The 26,810-nt window shown below is 41.4% G+C and overlaps 2 protein-coding genes across 2 annotated transcripts; both read left to right on the forward strand.

The window, feature by feature from the left end:
• Positions 1-1,170: 1,170 nt before the first annotated feature.
• On the forward strand, positions 1,171-10,197 carry LOC133367913 (olfactory receptor 13G1-like). Its single transcript, XM_061592000.1, has 3 exons — positions 1,171-1,285; positions 3,043-3,053; positions 9,229-10,197. Exons 1-3 carry the CDS (start codon positions 1,171-1,173, stop codon positions 10,195-10,197), a joined length of 1,095 nt encoding a protein of 364 aa, XP_061447984.1.
• A 6,869-nt stretch (positions 10,198-17,066) lies between these two features.
• LOC133367914 (olfactory receptor 13G1-like) lies at positions 17,067-20,263 on the forward strand. The gene is made up of 2 exons (XM_061592001.1): positions 17,067-17,120; positions 19,295-20,263. Exons 1-2 carry the CDS (start codon positions 17,067-17,069, stop codon positions 20,261-20,263), a joined length of 1,023 nt encoding a protein of 340 aa, XP_061447985.1.
• Positions 20,264-26,810: the final 6,547 nt, after the last annotated feature.

Raw genomic sequence — 26,810 nt, forward strand, 5'->3', positions numbered from 1 at the left:
ACCACTACTAGTATAGTGCCATGAAAAAGTGTTTGCCCCCTGTCTGATGTTCTGTGTTGTTGCATATTTTTGGCACTGAATGTTGTCAGATCTTGAACTAAAACCTAATATTAGAGAAAAGGAAACCTGAGTGAACAAACAATACAAAATATTGATACTTATTTCATTTATTTATTAAAGAAAATTAAGCAAAACACAACGTCCCTGTCTGAAAAAGCAATTGCCTGTTAGACTCAAAACCTGGTTATGCCACCTTTAGCAGAAATGACTGCAACCAAACACTTCCTGTAGTCCCTGATCAGTCTCTCACAGTGCTGTGGTGGAATTTTGGCCCACTCTTCCATGCAGAACTGCTTGAACTCAGTGGCATTTGTGGGTTTTCGAACATGAACTGCTCCTTTCAGGTTCTGCCACAACATCTCTATGGGGTTTAGGTCTGGACTTTGACTAGGCCATTCCAAAACTTTAAATTTCTTGTTCCTCTACCATGCTGATGTAGACTTGCTTGTGTGTTTCGAATCATTGTCTTGCTGAATGACCCAGCTGCGCTTCAGCTTCAATGGTTTTTTCAATTATGGCAAATCACACAGGTCCTGATGCAGCAAAGCATCCCCAAACCATGACACTACCACCACCATGCTTGTCTGTTGGTATGAGGCTCTTCATGTAGAATGCTTCATTTTCGCCACAATTTATGGGTCTCATGATGCCCAAAAAGTTCCATCTTCGGCCCATCTGTCCATAGAACATTGTTCCAGAACTCTTGAGGATCATCCAGGTGCTTTTTGGCAAACTCTAGATGATCACTCATGTTCTTCTTAGTGAGCAGTGGTTTCCGCCTTGCTAGTCTGCCAAGAATCCTGTGTTTACTCAGTGTCTTTCTGATGGTGGAATCATGCACACTGACCATGGCTTAGGTGAGAGAGGCCTGCAGATTGTTGTGTGTTGTTCTGGGGTCCTTCTTGACTTCCTGGATGAAGGGATTCTGGCAGGACAGCCACTCCTGGGAAGATTCACTACTGTCCCAAACTTCCTCCATTTGGTCAAAATGGCTCTGAGTGTGGTTTGGTGGAGCCCAAGAGCCTTAGAAATGACTTTGTAGCCTTTCCTGACTGATTTGCATCAACAACTATTTTCCAGAGGTGTTCAGGAATTTGTATTGATCGTAGCATGATGTGGCTTTGGAATCTGTGTGCTGCCAACTTCAATCTGATGGCAACGGCCAAAGTGAATCAGATTTATATTGGGATGGGCTGGCCCAAAGCAGGCCTAATTGGTTACCAAGGTATTCAAACACCTTGACACTTTGATTGGGTTGAGTTCATAGGGATGCAATTACGTTTTCACTCAGAGGCATTATGTTTTGCCTAACATTCTTTAATAAATAAATGACTTTAGTATCAAAATTTTGTGTTGTTTGTTCACTCAGCTTCCCTTTTCTCTAATATTGGGTTTTGGTTCAAGATCTGGTAACATTCAGTGCCAAAAATATGCAACAATGCAGAAAATCAGACAAGGGGCAAATACTTTTTCATGGCACTGTACTACTAATAATAAAAAGGAGAAGGGGAGAAGAAGTGTATGTGTGTGTGTGTGTGTTTGTCTTAAACAGCATAAATATTAGTGTCATGATCCAGGCAATGTGAAACACTTTTATAACTCTTACACTTCAGTGTGGTAGTTAAGCAGGTGTCTAAAACAGAGGTCCTTACATATGAACAATGGTTCTCTGAAAATGGAAATATAAGTTGGGTATTTGAAAATGCACCCAACGTTGAAATAAGCAGTAGAACCAATACTTTCAGTATCACCTTCGTGGGGATGTCTCAGAGGTCTTTCTCCCAAAGGTCCCATTATTTTATTAAACAGAAACATTCCAAAAATGCCATGCCTTAATTAAGTATATATATAGTATCTACAACAGGATAGGAACTATTTGTCAGCATCGTTCAGACTGGTGATATGGAATTGGCTTTGGAGGTTTCCAGATGCTCATACAGAAAATAATTCAAGGCTATACAAAGAAAAGAGCCAAGCAGCAGAGAGATATGAAGGTAAATTTTTAATTATATGTTATCTGACCCAGCTCCCAGAAGATTCTTACACCTGCAAAATAAAGAACCTACTGTAGCTTTGTGTTAATGGACTAAAATTGACTTTATATACTGCTTTTTAATTATACTTTATTTTAAATTGTGGTGGTGGTGTTGAAACTCTGTCTCCAAAAACAAAGATTACCAAAACGCCATGGCTTTATTAAGACAGCATGTATATCTATAACAAGGTAGGAATTAGTTGTCAGCGTCGTTCAGATTAATGATAGGCAATTGACTCTGGAGTATTCCAGATGCTGAAAAAGAAAATAAGTCAAGCCTATACGAAGAAACAAAACAGCCAGGAAAAAATAAACAGCAGCAAAGAGGAATGAAGGTAATTTTTTAATTTCATCTTATCTGACCCAGCTCCCGCAAGAGTCTTACACTTGCAAGACAATGCACATGCTGTAGCTTTGGGTTAATGAACTAAAATTGAATTTAAATACTGAATTTGAATTACACTTTATTTTAAATTGGTGTGGCGATCGTGAAAACATTAAGTTACAAACTCTGTCTCCAAAAAGTTGAATACAAGTTAGCATTGGAACTTTTCTTAGGATTGTCATTCATGCCAACAGGAAAACAAAATTGCTAGACATATTTCAGTGATATAATAGATTTTGGGAAGAAATTTTTTTTAAAAAAAACTCACTAAAATTACCTGTTATCGAAGAAATAACTAAGGGTAAGCAGCACCTAACAAGTTTATTGAAAGGTGGCATCTTTTCATAAATTACTAGCATCCAAGATGCAGTTTCAAAATTTCAGCACCATTTGTTCCGGCTTCTATGACCCTATTTACACCTATAAAACTTCCCCAGCCAATATACGAAACTTATTAAAGACTATATAAATGAAATTTAAATTTCTATCTTTTCTTATTGTTCTTATTTTTTCTTTTATATTTTTTTCATTTTCTTAATTTAAATCTATTGTTTGTCTTTAGGATCATTTCAAGTAAGTTATGTCATTTTCAATATCCTTGTCAAAATGTAGATACCAGCTTATGCGTTTTTGTTGAAGAATTGTATGCTGTTTTTGTCATAGTTATGCTGTAGTTTGTTTATTTTTCCATCACCCCTTCCCCCTCTTATTAACATGGAGAGCAAAGTTCTTACCATATTTTTTTGTTAACATTTGGAAGAGGTTTTCAGCACTTGGAGGTAAGATGGTATATCCCAGTTTTCAATATCAGTACAAAACCACAGGCCTTGGCTGCTTCTCACCATCAGCACATCATTCCATAAACAAACAGAAACATATCTTAAGACCCTCACCTTTCTCCTCATTGTGCAGTCACTTGTGTATCCCACAATGCTTCTCTAGATGGTCAGGGGAGCTATGGAACTATGTGAAATGGGGTGCAGGGTGCTGCTGGGGCTGGAGTAGATAGGTAACATTTCTTCCATGAGCTTTCTTGAATTAATTTGTTGTAATCTAACCTCAACTTTGAGCGATTCCCTCCTCTGCTAGCATCCCCCCTCTCATAGAGTTCAGGAGGCTCCCTGATCCTCCTGGGATGCAGGTGTCTGTAGAGGTCAGACCAATAAAGTTCTCTTTCATGAAGTTCCTTAAATTAACCTGCTTTAGGATCCAAATCATAAAGTGTTGGTGGTTTGAAGAGGCATTAATGGTGGATGGGCACACATAGCATTCATTTTTCTACTTTGATTCTGTGTTATTTAGTTTCTAAGATGGTGAACGGATAAGTATCTATCTATCTATCTATCTATCTATCTATCTATCTATCTATCTATCTATCTATCTATCTATCTATCTATCTATCTATCTATCTATCTATCTATCTATCTATCTATCTATCTATCTAAAAAGAGTTTCTTTTTAGTGTTATGATAACATTATCCCTAATCCAGGTAGAATAGCTTAATTAATGTCATGTGTGTATGGGAGAGGGGGAGAATTTAGAGCCTCCTTGATCTGTTTTACTAAAATAGTCTCAATGTTGTGGTAGACACTGTATAAACTTTTAAAAGAAGCCAAGTTATATCTGTATGCATAATAGAATTTCATTCAAAATACATCCAAGTGGATCCTAAAACCTTCATCCTCATTTTGGGTAATTTGGAGTGAAAACCATTTGACTCAATAGATCCAGGAGTTCTTCATAATGTTGTGTTTGCCACAAAGAGGTATTTTGTGAATGTATTCTATATCTAAGGTGCCAGATTAGGTTTATCATGCTCTTTCTGAAGCCTGGGGCCTATAAATGCTCTCAGGCATAAAGCCACCATATACTTGCAGAAAACTCCACGCTCCCATGTAGTTCCTGCTTTTCAACTTGTCCTTAGTGAATGTATTCTCCATCTCAGTTACAACTTCAAGTTGCTCCAGACTCTTTGGATCCACAGGAAAACCATATCCTTTTATGGATGCATCACTCATGTTCATATGGCTATTGGTAACGGAACTTCTAATTCTCACATGTATGGATTTTGACTGCTATGTTACTTTCTCTCAACCTTTATGGTATGCAAACATCATGAGGAAGGAAATATTTGTTAGCATAGCCACTGGAGTAATAGAGATTGGTCATAGGGATGATCAGTTTAGCAGTTCATGCTGGACTTGTGCTGCCTTTGTCTTTCTGCAACTGTAAGATTATCAATAATTTCTACTGTGATCTTCCCCCACTTTTAAAACTCTGATGCTCTGATACCAGCCTGAATGAGACTATGGCTTTTGTGGCAGATGTGTTCTTTGGGATTGGTAGCTGTGGGTTGGCCTTAACATCCTATTGTTTTATTCTGAGAGCAATCTTCAGAATCTATTCTAATGAAGGAAAGAAGAAAGCTTTCTCCACATGTTCCTCACATCTAACTGCAGTCGCGTTTTATTTTTCTGCTGTCGTCTATACATATATCAGGCCCACCTCTGTCTCCTCACTAGTGCTTTCACACTGCACTTTATTCCTTTATTGTGCATGTGTATAATGGGTGAGGGATGTAAACAAGCCAGTTGCCTGAAATGCCAGTATATCAGCTGAAAAACTGCTGTTTCTTAACACAACTGATACTGCAGTGTGAAAGGGACTTTAGAAATCGGGATCGAAGCACTATCTTTTTAGTCTGTTAAACTAACGCAATCAGCCCCATGTGTGAAGGCAGCCTAGATAAAAACAAACTTATTGCTCTCCTTTATTCAGTGGTAACCCCAGATGTTAACCCAGTCATTATATAGCCATGAGAGTGGCTGTGTGCTATAGCCAGCATAGATTTTTCGCATTCCACAATGGTACATTGAAAATTCCTCAATGTCATTCTGCTGCCTCCCATAATCTCATTTCAAAACAAAACCTTACAAAATTTATAGTCCTGAATTCAGAAATACTTGCTTAACAACACTTTGAGTTTACTTGGTGATACACAAAACACTCAGAGAGAATCGAGAATTCAAAGTGTAAAACAAGAGAAAAAAAATATCCAGATACCTGTTGGACTTTTTGTCTGTCAGTGGTCTCCTAATTTGTTAAAATTAATTTAAAAATCAGCTATTTTCACAGAGTGTCTGTAATCCTATTACTGACCTTTCCCCATACTCTGACCTTCATTTTCTGCAGTTTTAAGTTTTTTAAAAAATGCCTGGCTGGTTTTTAATTAATTTAAGAGATGTAACATTGAAGTCTATTATTATGTTGGGCATGTTCAGTAAGAAGCAACTGCCAGTGTTCTAAAAGCCAGACTCACAGCTGCTTGGCTTGGCTCGGCTAATCACAGGCCACACCCAGGCCTGACAGTTATTCCAATTTAGACAATCCTGGCTTCCCCCAAAGAATCCTGGAAAGTGTAGTTTGTGTAGGGTGCTGAGACTTGTTAGGAGATTCCTATTCCCCTGACAGAGCTCCAGTGGCCAGAGTGGTTTAACAGTCAGCCCCTCTTCTGAGGATTGTAGCTCTGTGAGGGGAATAGGGCCTCTTCTAGCAACTCTCAGCACTCTTCACAAAATACACTTCCCAGGATTCTTTGAGGTAAGCCAAGACTGTCTAAAGTGATATAAACTTCTGGTGTGCATGCGACCAGTGACAGCTTTGGTTTAAATTTGGGTGGGAGATGTGCCTGCTGTAGAATAAAAAGGTGGGGGAAACTCTGGCTAGCAATGATACTGTTCACAATGTTTTCCTTTTGGAAATGAAGGGGGCTTTCCCTCTGCCTCGTGCCCATCCACCCAATCTCCTCCACTTCCCTTCCTTCACTCCCCCTCCCCTCCCTGCTCCTCTCCCAGTTCAGTTTCACCTATCCTAAGCATGATTGCCTAGGAATGAATCCCACTGAACTCAAAAAGCAAGCAAATTATCAAACCTGTCCTCCCATCCTCCATCCCCTCCCTTTTGCCCCTTCCCTCTGCCTTCCTTTGCCTCTCCCTCCCCTTCTACTCTCCTTCCCACTCCCCTTCTTCCTTCCGTCACCTGTCCTCTCCCCCTCCTCCTTGGTCAGTTTTAACTATTCTAAGCATGATTGCATGGGAGTATATCCCATCGAATTCAATAAGCATGCAAATGGTCAGACCTGTCTTTCCCTTCCCCATCTCTCTACTCCTTCCCACTCTCTCCAACCCCTCCCCCTCCTTCCCCTCTCCTCTCCTTTCCTCTTTCCCTCTTCCTCCCTTCTCTTCTTCCTCCTCTCCTGCCCACTTCAGCCCTCCCTCCCTCTTCTCCTCCTTCCCCATGGTCAGTTTTAGCTATCCTAAGCATGATTGCAGAGTAGTAAATCCCATTGAACTCAATAAGCATGCCAATGATCAATCTCTTCACAGCAAACTTGCATAGGATACCATTTCTTACCTAGCGGATAAACAAGCAGAGAAATTAACTAATAAGCAAATAAAAAACCCTTATGGCTTAAGAACATGTTAATATTGTTGCTTCCTCCCTGCTAAAACAAGATCTGCATAGCAAATTTCATGTTTCTGTTATTTGGGCTGATTGTAGATGTTACAACAATTGACATATGCTCAGAGGCACATGTTACCAAATTCTTCCAAATTACACAGGAAGTGGATCAGACTGTGAAAGACCAAACCATTTGTAGGGCAATACAGTATCTCAGAGAGGAAGTCAGGTCTCCTGCTCCCCTGGTACATTCACTATAGCTGCCCAATTTCCCTGCTTTTTAAAGTTTGATAGAAATATCAGTTGGCTACAGGTACAATCTTAAACCGCAAGGTGGGTTTTTTTGCCTATTCATGAATTTCCCTGCTTTTTAATCCGGGAGGTAAGAAACGTGATCCTGTGCAAGTTTGCTGAGAATGGACTGATCATTGGCATGCCTATGGAGTTCAATGGGATTTACTCTGCTGCAATCATCCTTAGGCTAGGTGAAACTGACTTGGGAGAGTGGCAGGGAGGGGGAGGAGAAGGAAGGGGAGAGAAGGGGAGGAAGGGTAGGGGTAGGGAGGAAAGTGGAAGGGAGAGGGACAAGAGGGGAGGAGTTTGGGTGGGTGAGAACTGGGCAGAGGGACAGCCACTTTCATTTACAGAATGAAAACATTGTGAAAAGTATATTTGTTTTCAGAGTTTCCTGAAAGTTATGAGACCACTGACAGAAAAATGTCCAACAGGGGTCTGTATTGTTTTTTCTCTTGTTTTACACTCTGAACTCTTGATTCTCTCTGAGCATTTTTTTTATATCACCATGAAAACTTACAGGGTTGTTAAGCAAGCGTTTCTGAGTTCAGTACTATACATTTTGTAAGGTTTTGTTTTGAGATGTGCTTATGGGAAGCAGCAGAATGGCAGGGGGTGATTTTCAATTTAACATTGTGGAATACAAAAATCCACGCTGGCTATAGTGTAGCCACAAGAGTGGCTGTATAATAAATGTTCTACAGTTCCATTTTAATTAATGTGAAGAGATGAATAAGGAGATATTTGTTCATGCAATACTTTTGACAGGTAGATCAAGTTTGAATCATACAATGTTTGTACAGAATATATGATGAACTATGAAGTGCTGCTGCAACACATATAAGTGATAACATTTGGAATGCATAAAATAGAAAATGTGCCCTCCCTGTTCATCACTGGTAGACATTTTGAAAAGAAAACCATACAACTGTTAGTCAAGAATCTTTCATTAAACATTAAAAATGATTTTCACAGAAACTAGCTAAATATGACTTACAACCTTTCAGTATGTGATTTTATTGGAAACTAAAAAAACTCCTCATACTAGGAAGAAAATATTACATTGCAAATCTTTGGACTTTGCCAATGACAAAAGAGTTCCGTAGTTGGACTCTTATGAATGATAAGTACCCTGGGTATAGTTATTATTCTGTTCACTAGCATTATGATCAAGCCCAGTTCTAAAGGGTCGCCAGGTTGGGCCCTGGAGCCTCACAGGACCATTCACCAGCCTGAGCCCATCCCTGCCACCCCAGCGTTTCTCCTCCTTTTGCCGCCGCCACCTCAATATTTCCCCTCAGAGCCAGGATCTTGATCTTTCCCCTCAGAGCCAGCTGGGACGCTTCCTCCTTCTGCACATGCCTGGTCTTCTCCTCCTCCTCCAAGAGGGAAGGATCACCACAGCAAGTGAGGAGGAGAGGCACACATACACTTCCAGCTCTCTGTTATGCTGCCGAGAGAGGAACAGTTGCAAGGAACAGGCACAAGGAAGCCATTTTGGAGCACTATAATTAGTCACATTTTTCCTTTTACTGCCACTGCTATCTTTCCCCTCAAAGCCTCAGTCTTTCCCTTCAGAGTCGTCTGGGATGCTTCCCCCTTCTTTTGCACACCTGGTCTTCTCCTCCTTCTCCAAGAGGGAAGGATCACCATACCGAGCAAGAAGGAGAGGCATACATACACTTCTGGCTCTCGAGTGAACCGAAAGGAGGTGCTCCAGTTGCTGGAATGGAAAGCAATAGCTGCTGCCAGCAATAGTGGAGTGATGCAAGGGACCTTCTTGCCTCGCCTGGCATAGTAACGATTTGCAAGGCTGTAGTAGGCACAGGATGTAGGCTGGGGCAAGCAGAATGTGCACGCCCACACCAAAATCAAACACTGGGGAGTGAGCTGGAACAGCAAAAGCAGCGGTTGAAATGGGTGAAAGAGAAAGGAATGAACTATATATGAAATATTATAATTAATTGAACTTACGATACAATTTATGTTTAGGACACTGACATCAGAGATATTGAAATAAGGAACTGGTCTACTACTGTGGAGTTTACACTGGCCGGTGTCACTAGCTCTGCAGAGCTACAGAAACGTCTCTTTGGGGTATTCACATTCATCTATGCTACTGCTTTAGCTAGTAACCTCCTCCTCATCTTTACCATATGTACTTGCAGGAAACTCCACACTCCCATGTACTTCCTGCTCTTCAATTTGTCCTTAGTAAATGTGTTTTCCACCTCTGTTACAATTCCAAAATTGCTCCAGACTCTTTGGACCCATAGTAACACCATCTCTTTTTATGACTGCATTACACAGGTATTTCTGTTCATATGGTCTGTGGGAACAGAACTTTTTATCCTCTCATTTATGGCTTTTGACCGTTATGCTGCTATCTGCCATCCTTTCCACTACACAGTCATCATGAGGAAGGAAGTGTGTATTCTCATAGCCAGTGGAGTGTGGGCTGCTGGGATGGTTGGTTCTGCTGTTCATGCTGGACTTCTGCTGAAGCTTTCGTTCTGCAATTCTAACATCATCAATCATTTCTACTGTGATCTTCCCCCACTTTTAAAGCTCTCATGCTCTGACACCAGCCTTAATGAGAGGATACTTTTTGTGGCAGATGTGATCTATGCGATGTGTAGCTGTGGGTTGACGCTAACATCTTACTGTTTTATCCTGAGAGCTATCTTCAGAATCCGTTCCACTGAAGGGAAGAAGAAAGCTTTCTCCACATGTTCCTCCCATCTCATTGTAGTCAGTTTTTACTTCTCTTCAATCATTTACATATATATAAGGCCCAGCTCAGACTACTCTCCAGAGAAAGACAAGTTTGTTTCTCTCATTTATTCAATGGTAACCCCAGTTCTTAATCCACTAATATATTCTTTGAGAAACAAAGAAATACAAGAGGCACTCAAGACAATTACTGGAAGAGGCAGGCTTCTCTGGAGATCTCAAGTCTGATCTGCAAAGATCTTCTGTAACAACACTCCTGCTTCTGTTGTTAGGGTGAGGAGCTGAACAGGAGAAAAGTTTGTAGACATAAACACATTCACCAAATTGGAAATCAATTGTTCAGTATAAAATCCAGGCTTTCTTAAAACTGTATGTATAAAAGCTTTTCATTGAAAATACATGCAAGTGGATCCTAAAACCTTCCTCTTCATTACTGGCTGGTATTTTGGAGTGAAAACCATTTGACTCAATAGACCCAGGAGTTCTTCATAAGTAGTACTGTGTTTGCTGCAAAGAGCTATTTTGTGAAGGAATTGTATATCTAAGGCCCCAGATTAGGTTTATCATGCTCTTTCCCAAGCCTGGGGTCTATAAATGCTCTGAGGCATAAAGCCACCATATTGCTTTTTAATTATACTTTATTTTAAATTGTGGTGGTGGTGTTGAAACTCTGTCTCCAAAAACAAAGATTACCAAAAGGCCATGGCTTTATTAAGACAGCATGTATATCTATAACAAGGTAGGAATTAATTGTCAGCGTTGTTCAGATTAATGATAGGCAATTGACTCTGGAGTATTCCAGATGCTGAAAAAGAAAATAAGTCAAGCCTATATAAAGAAACAAAACAGCCAGGAAAAAATAAACAGCAGCAAAGAGAAATGAAGGTATTTTTTAAATTTCATCTTATCTGACCCAGCTCCCGCAAGAGTCTTACACTTGCAAGACAATGCACATATTGTAGATTTGGGATAATGAACTAGAATTGAATTTAAACACTGAATTTCTATTACACTTTCTTTTAAATTGGTGTGGCGATGGTGAAAACATGAAGTTACAAACTCTGTCTCCAAAAAGTTGAATACAAATTAGTATTGGAACTTTTCTTAGGATTGTCATTCATGCCAACAGGAAATCAAGAATGCTAGACATATTTCAGTGATATAATAGATTTTGGGAAGAAATCTTTTTTTTAAAAAAAACCCTAAAATTACCTGTTATCGAAGAAATAACTAAGGGTAAGCAGCACCTAACAAGTTTATTGAAAGGTGGCATCTTTTCATAAATTACTAGCATCCAAGATGCAGTTTCAAAATTTCAGCACCATTTGTTTTGGCTTCTATGACCCTATTTACACCTATAAAATTTCCCCAGCCAATATATGAAACTTATTAAAGACTATATAAATGAAATTTAAATAGCTATCTTTTCTTATTGTTCTTACTTTTTCTGTTAGATTTTTTTCATTTTCTTAATTTAAATCTATTGTTTGTCTTTAGGATCATTTCAAGTAAGTTATGCCATTTTCATCATCTCTGTGAAAATGTGGATACCAGCTTATGCATTTTTGTTGAAGAATTGTATGCTGTTTTTGTCATAGTTATGCTGTAGTTTGTTTATATTTCCGTCACCCCTTCCCTCTCTTATTAACATGGAGAGCAAAGTTCTTACCATATTTTTATTAACATTTTAATATTAATAAATAATATTAAAGAAAGTTTTTTAGTTCAGTACTATAGGTTTTGTAAGGTTTTGTTTTTATATGTGCTTATGGGAAGCAGAACAATGGCATGGAAGCATTTTCAATTTAACATTGCAGAATGTGAAAAATCCACACTTGCTATAGTATACAGCCACAAGTAATTGCCCCCTTAGACGCAAAACCTGGTTATGCCTTTAGCAGCAATGACTGCAACCAAACACTTCCTGTAGTTCTTGATCAGTCTCTCAAGGTGCTGTGGTGGAATGTTGGCCCACTGCTCGATGCAGACCTGCTTTAACTCAGTGACATTTGTGGGTTTTCGAGCATGAACTGCTCCTTTCAGGTCCTGCCACAACATCTCAATGGGGTTTAGGTCTGGACTTTGACTAGGCCATTCCAAAACTTTACATTTCTTGTTCCTCAACCATTCTGATATAGACTTGCTTGTGTGTTTCGAATCATTGTCTTGCTGCATGACCCAGCTGCACTTCAGCTTCAGCTGAAGGACAGATGGCCTGACATTTGCCTGTAGAATTCTCTGAGACAAAGCAGGATTCATGCTTCCTTCAATGATGGCAAGTCACACAGGTCCTGATGCAGCAAAGCATCCCCAAACCATGACTCTGCCACCACCATGCTTGACTGCTGGTATGAGGTTCTTCACGTGGAATGCAGTGTTTGGTTTTCACCAGACGTAACAGGGCTCATGTCGTCCAAAAAGTTCTATCTTTGACTCATCTGTCCATAGTACATTGTTCCAGAACTGTGGAGGATCATCCAGGTGCTTTTTGGCCAACTCTAGATGAGCATTCATGTTCTTCTTAGTGAGCAATGTTTTCCGCCTTGCTAATGTGCCATGAATCTCATGTTTGCACAGTGTCTTTCTGATGGTGGAGTCATGAACACTGACCTTGGCTGAGGTGAGAGAGGCCTACAGATCCCTGTGTGTTCTTCTGGTGTCTTTCTTGACTTCCTGGATGGTTTTACACCTTGTTCCTGGAGGGATTTTGGCAGGACAGCCACTCCTGGGAAGATTCACTACTGTTCTAAACCTTCTCCATTTGGTCTCTGTGGCTCTGACTGTGTTTGGTGGAGCCCCAGAGCCTTAGAAATTGCTTTGTAACCTTTTCCAGACTGATATGCATCAGCAACTATTTTCCAGAGGTGTTCAGGACTTTCTTTGGATCATGGCATGTTCTGGCTTTGGAACCTGTGTGCTGGCAACTTCAGTCTGATGGTAAGGGCTAAAGTGAGTTAGATTTATATTGGGCAGGCCTGGCCCAAATCAGGCCTGATTGTTTACCAAGGTATTCAAACACCTGGCCCTAATAATCCCTTTCATTGGGTTTAGTTCATGGGGGGGGGAACTACTTTTTCACACAGGGGCATTTGGTGTTGCCTAACTTTCTTTAATAAATAAATGAAATAAGTATCAAATTTTTGTGTTGTTTGTTCACTCAGCTGCCCTTTTCTCTAATATTATGTTTTGGTTGAAGATCTGGTAACATTCAGTGCCAAAAACATGCAACAATGCAGAAAATCAGACGGGGCAAATATTTTTTCATGGCACTATAATTAGTGCTATAAAATCTCCAAGATATTATTGCCCAGAGCTTGGAAGGTTAATTTTTAAAAGGAATAAATTACAATTACTGTTACATGGCCCCAAAAAGGAATAATTACCATTACAATTACAATTGTTCTGAAAGGAATTGATTACTTTTCCATTACTCAAAAGTAATCACTGCAATTACACTTGTTACTTTAAAAAAAACCAAGAGTGCCTACAAGGTGCTGGCCTTCGCTGCTGCACACAAAGCTGACTAAAATAACATTAAAAATAAGCGCGCTCACACACACACACAGAGGTAGTAGAATAATTCTTTTTATCCATAAAATACCAGTTGTGGGCTCTCCGCTAGCAAGAGAGGCGGGGAGGAAGGCAGAGGCCACTACTCCAATCTTTGCACATCAAACCAAGTGCAACCCACACACACACACACTGCCAGCAAACATAATCTCTCTCACTTAACCACTGCCCAGATCCTGCCCTGCCACCATCTAAGGCACACCCACCCAAGCAAACATTTTTCCCTGAGATGCAAAAAAGTTAAAATACTGCAAATGCAGCGAAGTAGCCAGGGAGGGCAGCGTAGGCCTCTTTGAGTGGCAAATGTAAATACAGTGTTCACACACACACACACACACACACGTGTCATTTTTCACCTCCACAGTTCTTATCTCCATTCTGCTGCTGCCTCCTCCTCCTCCTCCCTCCACCCCATTCTTCTCCACCACTGTCCATTTTTTAAAACAATTGTTTTCTCCACCCTGTCTTGCTCTCCATCTCCTCCTTCATCCCCTCCTACCCACCCACAGAGCACAAGGGAAGAGTGACGCTGCACAGAAGCCCAGTTTGAGGCACATGATTTTCATCCACAAGTCAGAGGAGCAGAACACTTCCCCTGCTTCGGCCGCCCCAAGTAAGGCCCAAAAGTAATGCTGGAAACATTACAATTACTCCTCAAAAGTAATAAAACTATTCCTCATTCTATTACAATCAAAATGTAAAGGAATTACCCACTTGTTCCTCAAAATAGTAATAAATTACAGGTAATTCATTTTTTGTAACTGATTACTTCCAAGATCTGTTATTGCCATACCTTCTCCTCTCACAATTCCTCCAAATTTCTGCTCAACCCACTTGCTGCTTTGCCTTGCCACTGGGCAACATATTAATCTTGCAGGTTACAGCAGCCAGAGATAGATTTCATAAATGTGATATCTTGGAATGTTAGTGTGGCAATTCCACTGAAAACATACCATAATCCTGGGTGATACCAATGATTTCTTTCGTAATGTACTAAATAAAATCATGGATGTACACAGAGTGATTTTATAAAGATCGAGAAAAAGAAACTGTATGACAGATCTGTATCTTAAAAGGATTTATAATCAAATAAGATTTCACAAGAAAGATTGTAGGAAGGTGAGAAAAGTGCAGGGATGGTCCAACAGAGGAAGACTATATTTCAGTTTGAAGAAGTTAGGCATAGACTAGAGCACTGGATTGTTTTTTTATTATTATTCCAGAGGGATTAGCAGAAAGGTGGGTTTGAAGAAGAATTTGAAGATGTTCTTGGAGATAGCTCCAAAACTAAGCGACAATAAAGGAGAATAAAGCAGAGTGTTTTGATGATGCAGATCTTCAAATGACTAAGGGTGTTGGAGCTGGTCAAGAAAATGTCACATATCCAGATGTGTTGGGATACAACAGCAGAGCAATAATGTGTGGGGCACCATTTTGGCTTCCCTTGACCCACACTAATGCTCACTAGTGTTTCTCCACACACTCCTTGAGGGTTTTTAATTGGCTAGAATGTTGCTTACCTGGATGAAGGATGGACAGATGTATATGTATGTGTATTGAAACATTTGTGTGGCTGCAATATAACCACGTGTAAAACAGGTAAGAGGTACTTCCATTGCTCCACCCACTTTTGCCTCTGGTCACTCTCACTTTACTTTTGGCCAAAACTATCAACTGAATATGGCCCTTGCAACTTTTTCTATGAGGAATCCAGTCTTTCAGCTGAACAAGTCTCCCAATCTTTGTTTTACCCTGATTATATATATATATATATATAACTGGTTTTCTATATTTTGTAAACCACTTAGAAGCCCCAAATATCTGAGAGACACCTCCTTCCCTATAAACCCTCTTTGGTGTTAAGGTCAGAAAAGGTGACCCTCTCTATGGTTCTCCCTCCCTCAGAAGTTTGGGGGGTGGCCCAGGAGTGGGCATTCTCTGTGGCAGCCCCTAGGTTGTGAAATTCCCTCCTTACAGAGATGCATTTAGCATCTTCACTTTACAGTTTTGGTAAATGCTGAAGACCCATCTCTTTACTCTGGCCTTTGACACCTGAGATGTGCGTTTTGAGTACCCACCCTGTTCCTATGACTATAATTTGTTTGAACTATTTCTAATAGTGAATTTTAAATTGTTGTAACCCTGCCCTGTGGCCTGCTTGTGAAGTGTGGGTAGTAGTAGTAGCAGTAGTAGGAAGAAGAAGAAGAAGAAGAAGGAGAAGAAGAAGAAAGGTGTGTGTGTGTTAGACAGCATAAATATTAGTGTCATGATCCAGCCAATGTTAAGCACTTTCTGTTTCTTGGACTTCAGTAGGTGAGTTAAGCATGTTTATGGAGTGGTTACATATGAACAGATGTTCCTCTGAATATGGAAAGATAAGTTGGGTATTTGAAAATGCACCCAACATTGAAATAAGCAGTAGAATGAATACTTATCACCTTCCTGGGGATGCCTCAAAGGTCTTTCTCCCAATAGTCCCATTATTTTATTAAAAGAAAGATACCAAAAATGTCATGGCTTTATTAAGACAGGATATATATCTACAACAGGATAGACATTAGTTGTCAGCATTGTTCAGACTGATGATCGGCAATTGGATTTGGAAGTTTCCAGATGCTGAAACAGAAAATAATTGAAGGCTATACAAAGAAAGAAAACAGCTAAGAAAAAAATAGCAGGAGAGAGGAATGAAGGTAAATTTTTAATTCTATCTTATCTGACCCAGCTCCCACAAAATTCTTACACCTGCAAGACAAGGCACCTAGCCTTGTGTTAATGAACTAAAATTGAATTGAAGGGCGAAAGTGGAGGCAGGAGGGGAGGGGGCTCCCTAGCCAAACCACACAGCATAGGCTTCTGCAAAGCTTCTCTGATCAGGCAGAGGAGGAAAAGGAAGAGGAGGTGCAACACTGCAGGGCAAGAGGCAGGATGCGTACAGAAACCGGCAAAAATCTGCTTAATTCCAGGGGGGTCTCAGGCTGTGTGTGTGAGGGACATGGTGTGAAGGGACTCTGTACTTGAGAGAAGTTTAAACAGGAGAATGGTGGTGAGGTTGACTGAGGGTGAGAGAAGATGTTTGCACAGGGGAGGATGGGAGACAGTTGTTTCTTAGGTTTTGTACACCCTGCCAGAGTTGATGAATCAGTTCAGGTTTCAGAAGAGTAAAAGGGGCACATAAGTTGCAAAGCATTCGAAAGGGATAAATTGTGCCCCCTCTCTCTTAAAAAAAGGCTTTAGAAATTTGTGAGATCTTTCTCCCTTCTCCCACTTCCAATTCCCTCCCCTCCCTATGGATCTGAAAGTATTCCTTATGCTAAGCATTATAATTTGCGAACACAATAGGAAAATAGTTGCTTCTTGCCTCTGTTTGTTATATGAGCAACAGATTATTCAACGCAATGTCTTCCCTTCTCTGTTAAACTCTGTCCAGACAAAATTCTTTGTTAACAAATTTAGGCTGCAATCCAATACACATTTACCTGGGAGTAAGTTCCATTGAACCCAATTGAGCTTACTTCTGTGTAGACATGAATTGGATTGTGGCCTTAAATAGCTCCCTGTGGGAAATGGATGCTGCTGCTGTAGGAGGAGAGAGCGACGAACCAATTTTCTCAGCTAGGAAGGCAGCAACACCAACACTTTAAAGCTAACTTGGTTTACTTGGGAGTAAGCATCATTGATCACAGCGGGCTTCCTTATGAGTAAACATGCATAGAATTGGGTTGCATGATACTATAGCACATTTATCTTGATGAAATAGGTTGTTAATTTCTTTCTTTAGCTGGATTTCATGACAAGACTAGAGATAAGAAGAATGATAATTAAGTAATTCATGTGCCTTAAGGTCATTTTATTTATTATTCTAGGTATACAACCTTGGGGTAGAGAAGGCATGGAAGGACCTTTCAATAAATAAGCTTCTAAAACCACAATATGCTTTTAAAAAATTTCCTTCATGAAAATACCCTTTAAATGGGGAAGGGCCATGGCTCAGTGGCAGAGCATCCACTTTCCATGCAGATTGAATTTCTGGCATCTCCAGGTAGAGCTGGAAGACACTCTTGCCTGAAAACCTGGACTGTTCTGCCAGTCAGTGTAGTCAATATGGAGCAAGATGGACTCAGTATAAGGCAGTTTCCTGTCTTCCTATCCATCTTCCTAGATTTTCTTAACTTCTTTCTTTAATATACTGAGAGAGAAAAGAAAAAGAAAAGTTACCTTTAAAAAAATAAAAGTAGTAGTCTCATCTGACAAAGGCAGGCAGGTCTATGAAGTCTGTGACCAACAAAGCCTATCAGCCATGCAGGGTGGTTTGTCAGAGACTTGACAAAACTCCTATTTGCTGTCTGTATGAAACTACAGAAATGCAGGTTATGAAGTACTTGCAGGCCACAGTACTTGGTGGGTGAGTGTTGTTTTGGAGGGGGGAGATGATTATCTTATGGAAGGCCAAAGGGTAATTTCCGGGCTAAGGGAGTGTGGAAGGAGGTTGGTTAATCAATGTATGCTGCTGAATCAAATGGGAAGCGATCCATCCATGAGGGCTGAGGTGACAGAGTGAAGCTTCCATACAAAACCATGGGTATTTTTTTATTACTGTAGGTTTCCAAGTCAATTATGCAGGTCCCAATAGTGTCAGTCAGGGCCAGTTCTAAAGGGCAGTGAGGTTGGGCAGTGAGGTTGGGCACTGGCCCGAGGGCCCCAGAGCTACAGGAGCCCGTGAGGGGCCCCTGATGTGCCCTCCGCTCCCCTTACATGATCCGTGAACCCACACACACTCCACTTACCTGTCAACCAGCTTTTTAGCATTGCCCTTAATGAAGATGGCAGACGCAGCTTCCCTGAGGTACTGAAGCTGCTGCCGCCATCTTAGTTGATGGCAGAGATGTGTGCACGTAGCACGCACGTGTGCCATCAACAAAGATGGCGGTGGAGGCTTCATTCCCCTTAGGAAAACCGTGGCTGCCATCTTCATTAAAGGCAATGGCAAAGACTAGACAGGTAGGGGGGGCATGGGGGAGCCACACGGGTGGCATCCCACAGCACAACTGCCAGGGAGCCGAAAACAAACACCCAATTATATTCTCTGTAAACCACCCTGGTGATAGGATTGGAACACCTGTAAAACAGTGCCTCTGATACCCATCTCAACAAGTTGGCCCAGAAGGGTACCATGGTTTTATCAGTTTGTCTTAAAGCACACACATAGCATTACATTTTCAGTCAGATATAGTGAATTAACCAACTCACAGAGACTTTCCTAACTGAATGCAGAGACTTTCCAAACTGAGAAAAATGATCAATTATCTCAGCAAATGCTCACATGTACTGACACAGGTTGAACATCAGATCATTCACTGAAACTATTTGTAGTACTCATCAAAGAATGGCAAATGTAAGAAAAGATTGATCATGGTGCTCTTTTGACAGGTTCTGGGTCCCTACTTAAATGGGAATGCCATGTGTCTTTTCTGGGTGAGGGATCGGGCTGACTGTCTTGGGCATGTTTGATGTCAGTGGGACATATTTCTAACTGTGCATGAAATTGCATCTCAGGATCAACATTTTTGGAGATTTCAGACAGAATTCCCATAACCTTGCAAATGACTGGGGAAGTCAAACACATGCCAATTTTCTCCATTTTGCAGAGAAAGAGAGAAAGCTTGAGAAGGAAAGAGTGAATGAAAGAGAAAGGCATGAATTGTGTGTGAATTAGAATAATTAATTCAACTTACAATACAATTTATCTGTTTAGGACACCAGCAGAAGAAATTCTGAGATAAAGAACCAGTCTGCAATGATGGAGTTTACACTGGCCGGTCTCACTAGCTCTGCAGAATTACAGACACTTCTCTTTGGGATATTCACACTCATCTATGCTACTGCTTTATCTGGTAACTTCCTCCTCATCTTTACCATATGTACTTGCAGAAAACTCCACACTCCCATGTACTTTCTGCTCATCAATTTGTCCTTAGCGAATTTGTTTTCCATCTCTGTTACAACTCCAAAATTGCTCCAGACTCTTTGGACCCACAGAAACACCATTTCTTTTTATGGCTGCATTACACAGGTATTTCTGTTCATATGGGCTGTGGCAACAGAACTTTTTCTCCTCTCATTTATGGCTTTTGACCGTTATGCTGCGATCTGCCATCCTTTCCACTACACAGCCATCATGAGGAAGGAAGTGTGTCTTGGCATAGCCAGTGCAATATGGGTTGTTGCGATGGTCGGTTCTGCTGTTCATGCTGGACTTCTGCTGAAGCTTTCCTTCTGCAAGTCTAACATAGTCAGCCATTTCTTCTGTGATATACCCCCACTTTTAAAGCTTTCATGCTCAGACACCAGCCTGAATGAGATGATGGCTTATGTGGGAGATACGATCTTCGGGATTTGTAGCTGTGGGTTGACACTAACATCTTACTGCTTTATCCTGAGATCTATCTTCAGAATTCGTTCCACGGAAGGGAAGAAGAAAGCTTTCTCCACATGTTCCTCCCATCTCATTGTAGTCAGTTTTTATTTCTCTTCAATCATTTACACATATATAAGGCCCAGCTCAGACTACTCTCCAGATAAAGACAAGTTTGTTTCTCTCCTTTATTCAGTGGTGACCCCAGTTATTAATCCACTCATATATTCTTTGAGAAACAAAGAAGTAAAAGAGGCACTCAAGATAATTACTGGAAGAGGCAAACTGCTCCAGAGAACTCAAGTTTGATCTGCAAAGATCTTGTGTAACAACACTGCTTCTGCTGTTGTTAGGGTGAGGAGTTGAACAGGGAAAAGTTGGCAGACGTAAAAAGGGTTGCACAGTGCACATTCACCAAAATATTCTCCATATGATTGGGAATCAGTTGTGGAACTTAAATTCCAGGCTTTCTTAATTGCAGTCGAGGGGTGAAATAAAATACAGACACATCAGCTTGGGTTGAACAAGGGCCACTTTATTAAACTTATAGCAAACAAAAGCCATTTTAAAGTGACCTGCAGAGGGAAACCTAGGTGCGGGAACTGTCTATAAGCAAGCAGCCTGCCATACAGCTCTCGGGCAACCAGCCCCTGCTGGGGCAAAGGACAAGCCCATCTGCTTACCCCTTACCCTGGCCACACCCTGTAGGTGAGTAGGGGGGCTTCTCACATCACCATCCACCCGGGGCCGTGACACTCCGGGTTGATGAGGTAAGTTGGCCCCAGAAGCAGCCCATATCCTGCCCTCAAACCATAAAGCCCTGACAGACAGGCCTCTGGAACTGCCAATCACCTCCAGATGTGCCTAAGGGGGCCACCTAGCTGTCGTTACTTACTTCCCTTCCCGCACCTTCCTGCACCAGTGCCATAATTAACTGCCCCTTTGGGGCATTAACAGTTTCGCCCCCATCTGCAACTATGCCCTGCTCGTCCAGGCTGCATAGGCGGTGGGGCATTATATCTGTATGCATAATAGCATTTCATTCAAAATACATCCAAGCAGATCCTAAATCCTTCATCTTCATTTTGGGTAATTTGAAGTGAAAACCATTTGACTCAATAGATCCAGGAGCTATTCATAATATTGTGTTTGCCACCAAGAGGTATTTTGTGAATGTATTCTATATCTAAGGTGCCAGATTAGGTTTATCATGTTCTTTCTGAAGCCTGGGGCCTATAAATGTACTCAGGCATAAAGCCACCATATACTTGCAGAAAACTCTATGCTCCCATGTAGTCCCTGCTTTTCAACTTGTCCTTAGTGAATGTATTCTCCATCTCAGTTACAACTTCAAGTTGTTCCAGACTCTTTGGATCCACAGGAAAACCATATCCTTTTATGGATGAATCACTCATGTTCATATGGCTATTGGTAATGGAACTTCTGATTCTCACATGTATGGATTTTGACTGCTATGTTACTTTCTCTCAACCTTTATGGTATGCAAACATCACGAGGAAGGAAATATGTGTTAGCATAGCCACTGGAGTAATAGGGATTGGTCATAGGGATGATCAGTTCAGCAGCTCATGCTGGACTTGTGCTGCAACTGTCTTTCTGCAACTGTAAGATTATCAATAATTTCTACTGTGATCTTCCCCCACTTTTAAAACTCTGATGCTCTGATACCAGCCTGAATGAGACTATGGCTTTTGTGGCAGATGTGTTCTTTGGGATTGATAGCTGTCACCTTAACATCCTATTGTTTTATTCTGAGAGCAATCTTCAGAATCTATTCTAATGAAGGAAAGAAGAAAGCTTTCTCCACATGTTCCTCACATCTAATTGCAGTCACTTTTTATTTTTCTGCTGTCGTCTATACATATATCAGGCCCACCCCTGTCTACTCACTAGGGCTGCTTTCACACTGCACGTTATTCCTTTATAGTGATGATTTCTTACCTTCTAATTTGTGCATTATATTTGATCTTTCAAATGATGCACAAGCTAGCTCCAGAATTCTACTAGAATGTAGTGCAATTTTAACGCAAATTTCCGTGATAAATTATACCAGAAATATTCTGTTAGCAAGCCTGGGAACCTGGAAGACTGCAGAAGTTTTTCACTAGCTGCAGCCACTCACTTGACAGGAATCCCAGCATGCAGTGCGCTCCTGCCCTTTAGTCAGACAGTTTTTTCTGTTACCTAACGAACGTTGTACCAGTATTCCTGCATCAGCACAGATAGCAGCAGCATTTCCCACACACACACCTGTGTTGATACAACTAAAACCATTTAAAAAGTCTGATCCTAACAGGAGAGGGGTTGCATGGCGATGGGATGAGATCTTATACCTCCTACACAGTGGGGAACAGTGTGCATGTGTATAATGGGTGAGGGATGAAAACAAGCCAGTTCCATGAAATGCCAGTATATCAGCTGAAAAACTGCTGTTCCTTAACACAACAGGTACTGCAGTGTGAAAGGGACTTTAGAAATTGGGACAGAAGCACTACCTTTTTAATCCTTTACACTAATACAATCAGCCCCATGTGTGAAAGCAGCCTAGATAAAAACAAGGTCATCTTTCTCCTTTATTCAGTGGTAAACCCAGATGTTAACCCAGTCCTTATATAGCCATGAGAGTGGCTGTGTGCTTTTGCCAGCATGGATTTTTCGCATTCTGCGATGTTACATTGAAAATATCTCCATGCCATTCTGCTGCTTCCCATAATCTCATTTCAAAACAAAACCTTACAAAACTTATAGTCCTGAACTCAGAAATGCTTGCTTTACAACCCTCTGAGTTTACTTGGTGATACACAAAACACTCAGAGAGAATCGAGAATTCGAAGTGTAAAACAAGAGAAAAAATATCCAGATACCTGTTGGACTTTTTTTCTGTCAGTGGTCTCATAATTTGTTAAAATTAATTAAAAACCAGCTATGTTCACAGAGTGTCTGTAATCCTATTACTGACCTTTCCCCATACTCTGACCTTCATTTTCTGCAGTTTTAAGTTTTTTAAAAAATGCCTGGCTGGTTTTTAATTAGTTTAAGAAATGTAACATTGAAGTCTATTATTATGTTGGGCATGTTCAGTAAGAACCAACTGTCAGTGTTCTGAAAGCCAGACTCGCAGCTGCTTGGCTCGGCTAATCAGAGGCCACGCCCAGGCCAGACAGTTATTCCAATTTAGACAATCCTGGCTTCCCCCAAAGAATCCTGGAAAGTGTATTTTGTGTAGGGTGCTAAGACTTGTTAAGAGATTTTATTCCCCTGACAGAGCTCCAGTGGCCAGAGTGGTTTAACAGTCAGCCCCTCTTCTGAGGATTGTAGCTCTGTGAGGGGAATAGGGCCTCTTCTAGCAACTCTCAGCACTCTTCACAAAGTACGCTTCCCAGGATTCTTTGGGGTAAGCCAAGACTGTCTAAAGTTCTGGTGTGGATGTGACCAGTGACAGCTTTGGTTTAAATTTGGGTGGGAGATGTGCCTGCTGTAGAATAAAAAGTTGGGGGAAAACTCTGAAAAGCAATGATACTGTTCACAGTGTTTTCCTTTTGGAAATGAAAGGGGCTTTCCCTCTGCCTAGGGCCATCCACCTAATCTCCTCCCCTTCCCCTTCTTCACTCCCCCTCCCCTCCCTGCTCCTCTCCCAGTTCAGTTTCACCTATCCTAAGCATGATTGTATAGGAGTGAATCCCACTGAACTCAGAAAGCAAGCAAATTATCAAACCTGCCCTTCCATCCTCCCTCCCCTCCCTTTTGCCCCTTCCCTCTTTCTTCCTTTGCCTCTCCCTCCCCCTCCCCTTCTACTCTCCTTCCCCCTCCCCTTCTTCCTTCTGTCGCCTGTCCACTCCCCCTCCTCCTTCTCCATGGTCAGTTTTAACTATTCTAAGCATGATTGCACGGGAGTAAATCCCATCGAATTCAATAAGCATGCAAATGGTCAGACCTGTCTTTCCCCTCAACATCTCTCCACTCTTTCTCACTTTCTCCAACCCCTCCTTCCCCTCTCCTCTCCTTTCCTCTTCCCTTCTTCCTCCCTTCTCCTCTTCTTCCTCCTCTCCTGCCCACTTCAGCTCTCCCTCCCCCTTCTCCTCCTTCCCCATGGTCAGTTTTAGCTATCCTAAGCATGATTTCAGAGTAGTAAATCCCATTGAACTCAATAAGCATGCCAATGATCAATCTCTTCACAGCAAACTTGCATAGGATAAAAAAGCAGAGAAATTGATAAGCAAAAAAAAAAACCCTTATGGCTTAAGAACATATTAATATTGTTGCTTCCTCCCAGCTAAAACAAGATCAGCATAGCAAATTTCATGTTTCTGTTATTTGGGCTGATTGTAGATGTTGCAACAATCGCCATATGCTCAGAGGCACATGTTACCAAATTCTTCCAAATTACACAGGAAGTGGATCAGACTGTGAAAGACCAACCCAATGTTTACACATTTGTAGGGCAATACAGTATCTCAGAGAGGAAGTCAGGTCTCCTGCTCCCCTGCTCCCCTGGTACATTCACTATAGCTGCCCAATTTCCCTGCTTTTTAAAGTTTGATAGAAATATCAGTTGGCTATAGATACAATCTTAAACCGCAAGGTGGGTTTTTTGCCTATTCATGAATTTCCCTGCTTTTTAATCCGGGAGGTAAGAAACGGGATCCTGTGCAAGTTTGCTGAGAATGGACTGATCATTTGCATGCTTATGGAGTTCAATGGGATTTACTCTGCTGCAGTCATGCTTAGGATAGGTGAAACTGACTTGGGAGAGTGGCAGGGAGGGGGGCAGGAAGAAGGGAGAGAAGGGGAGGAAGGGTAGGGGTAGGGAGAAAAGTGGAAGGGAGAGGAACAAGAGGGGAGGAGATTGGGTGGGCATGAACTGGGCAGAGGGACAGCCCTTTTCATTTACAGAATGAAAACATTGCGAAAAGTATATTTGTTTTCAGAGTTTCCTGAAAGTTATGAGACCACTGACAGAAAAAAGTCCAACAGGGGTCTGTATTGTTTTTTCTCTTGTTTTACACTCTGAACTCTTGATTCTCTCTGAGAATTTTTTTATATCACCATGAAAACTTACAGGTTTGTTAAGCAAGCATTTCTGAGTTCAGTACTATACATTTTGTAAGGTTTTGTTTTGAGATGTGCTTATGGGAAGCAGCAGAATGGCAGGGGGTGATTTTCAATTCAACTCCCCGCTACGCACGGTACTTACCAGCTGCGGGGTGAGATTTGCGGCCTGGGGTGAAGCCCTAGCCACCATTTAGAGGAAGGGCAGGTGCTCCAGGACTGGCATGATGTCATCAAGGCACGCCACGGGTGACGAGCGGCTGAGCCTATTTAAGCTCGCGCCGGCCCCTCACCCTCCTCTTCTTCTTCAGCACCTGCCCTACCCTCCCTCTGATGCAGTGTGATTAATTTGGTCGCTTCGGGGCCGACTAGGAATTTTTGGCTTGCCTGCACTTTAGCCAGCGGGTTTCTTTTGCCTACTCCATACTGTGGTTAGCAGTGAGGGTGCTCAGGGTTAGCACGAGTGCATTTCTGGTTATTAGGTTGATTTGGCTGCTTGACCTTAAAATCTGAATTGTTCGCTTTATGGCAAGGAAGTGCGGGAAAGTGTAAAGGTGAAGGGCAGCTAGGTGACACCTTTAGGCATCTTTGGAGGTGATTGGCAGTTCTAGAGGCCTGCAGCTCCGGGTTATACAGCCCGAGGGCAGGATACGGGTCAACTTTGGGGCAACATGTCTCATCCACTCGGAGTTTCAGGGCACCGGGGGCAGGCGGTGACGCAGGTTGGCTTTCCTACACACCCTATGGGTGTGGTCAGGGCAAGGGGTTGGCAGATTGGCAGCCCCTTGCCTGGCAGGGGTTGAATCACCCCAATAGCTGCAAGCAGGCTTTGCCTGACTCACCAGGAGAATCCCGCACTTATGTTCCCCTCTGTAGGTTCGTTATGCAATGTGAATTTGGTTAATAAAGTGGCCCATTATTTAACCCAAATATATATTGTGTCTGTGTCTTATTTCACCCCTGGGCTGCAACATTGTGGAATACAAAAATCCACGCTGGCTATAGTATAGCCACAAGAGTGGCTGTATAATAAATGTTCTACAGTTCCATTCTAATTAATGTGAAGATATAAGAAGATTTTTTTCATGCAATACTTTTGATAGGTAGATCAAGTTTGAATCATACAATGTCTGTACAGAATATATGATGAGTTATGAAGTGCTGCTGCAACACATATAAGTGATAACATTTGGAATGCATAAAATAGAAAATGTGCCCTCCCTCTTCATCACTGGTAGACATTTTGAAAAGAAAACCATACAATTTAACAGTCAAGAATCTTTCATTAAACATTAAAAATGACTTTCACAGAAACTAGCTAAATATGACTTACAACCTTTCAGTATGTCATCATCATTCTTTATTGCGGTCAACGACCCATTAAACAGATAAAATTTACAAAGAATGCATCAATTAAAATAAAGTTTACACTTGAATACTAGAGTGGCACTAAATCAACTGCAAGAGAGGTTAAGTGTAAATAACAGTCGTTTGCTCTGAGCTGCATTAAAATATTTAGCCACAGCAATCAAATGGGGACTATCATTGCTGGCTAGCAACCATGTCATCCACTGCTTTAGGGATCTATGAGGGTGCTTTTGTATGAGGGGTGTAATATATTGGTCCCTTTCCTCAGCGTATAACGGACAATCAAAGAGAACATGAGCAAGTGTTTCAACATGTCCTTCTTTACACAGACAAAGGCGTTGTGCTAGTGGAATCCCCTTAAATCTGCCCTCCAGTAGGACTGACTCTAGGCAGTTGAAACGGGCCTTAGAGAAGGCTA

Source organism: Rhineura floridana, chromosome 11, assembly GCF_030035675.1.
Source record: "Rhineura floridana isolate rRhiFlo1 chromosome 11, rRhiFlo1.hap2, whole genome shotgun sequence".
Lineage (NCBI taxonomy): Eukaryota > Metazoa > Chordata > Lepidosauria > Squamata > Rhineuridae > Rhineura > Rhineura floridana.

What these genes read in the sequence shown, in the direction of transcription:
- LOC133367913 (XM_061592000.1), top strand. Translation starts at nt 1,171, where the DNA reads ATGATGTGGCTTTGGAATCTGTGTGCTGCCAACTTCAATCTGATGGCA.
- LOC133367914 (XM_061592001.1), top strand. Translation starts at nt 17,067, where the DNA reads ATGAATTGGATTGTGGCCTTAAATAGCTCCCTGTGGGAAATGGATGCT. An exon ending in GGGAAATGGATGCTGCTGCT is followed by an intron (nt 17,121 to 19,294) that starts GTAGGAGGAGAG and finishes TTATCTGTTTAG; the next exon opens with GACACCAGCAGAAGAAATTC.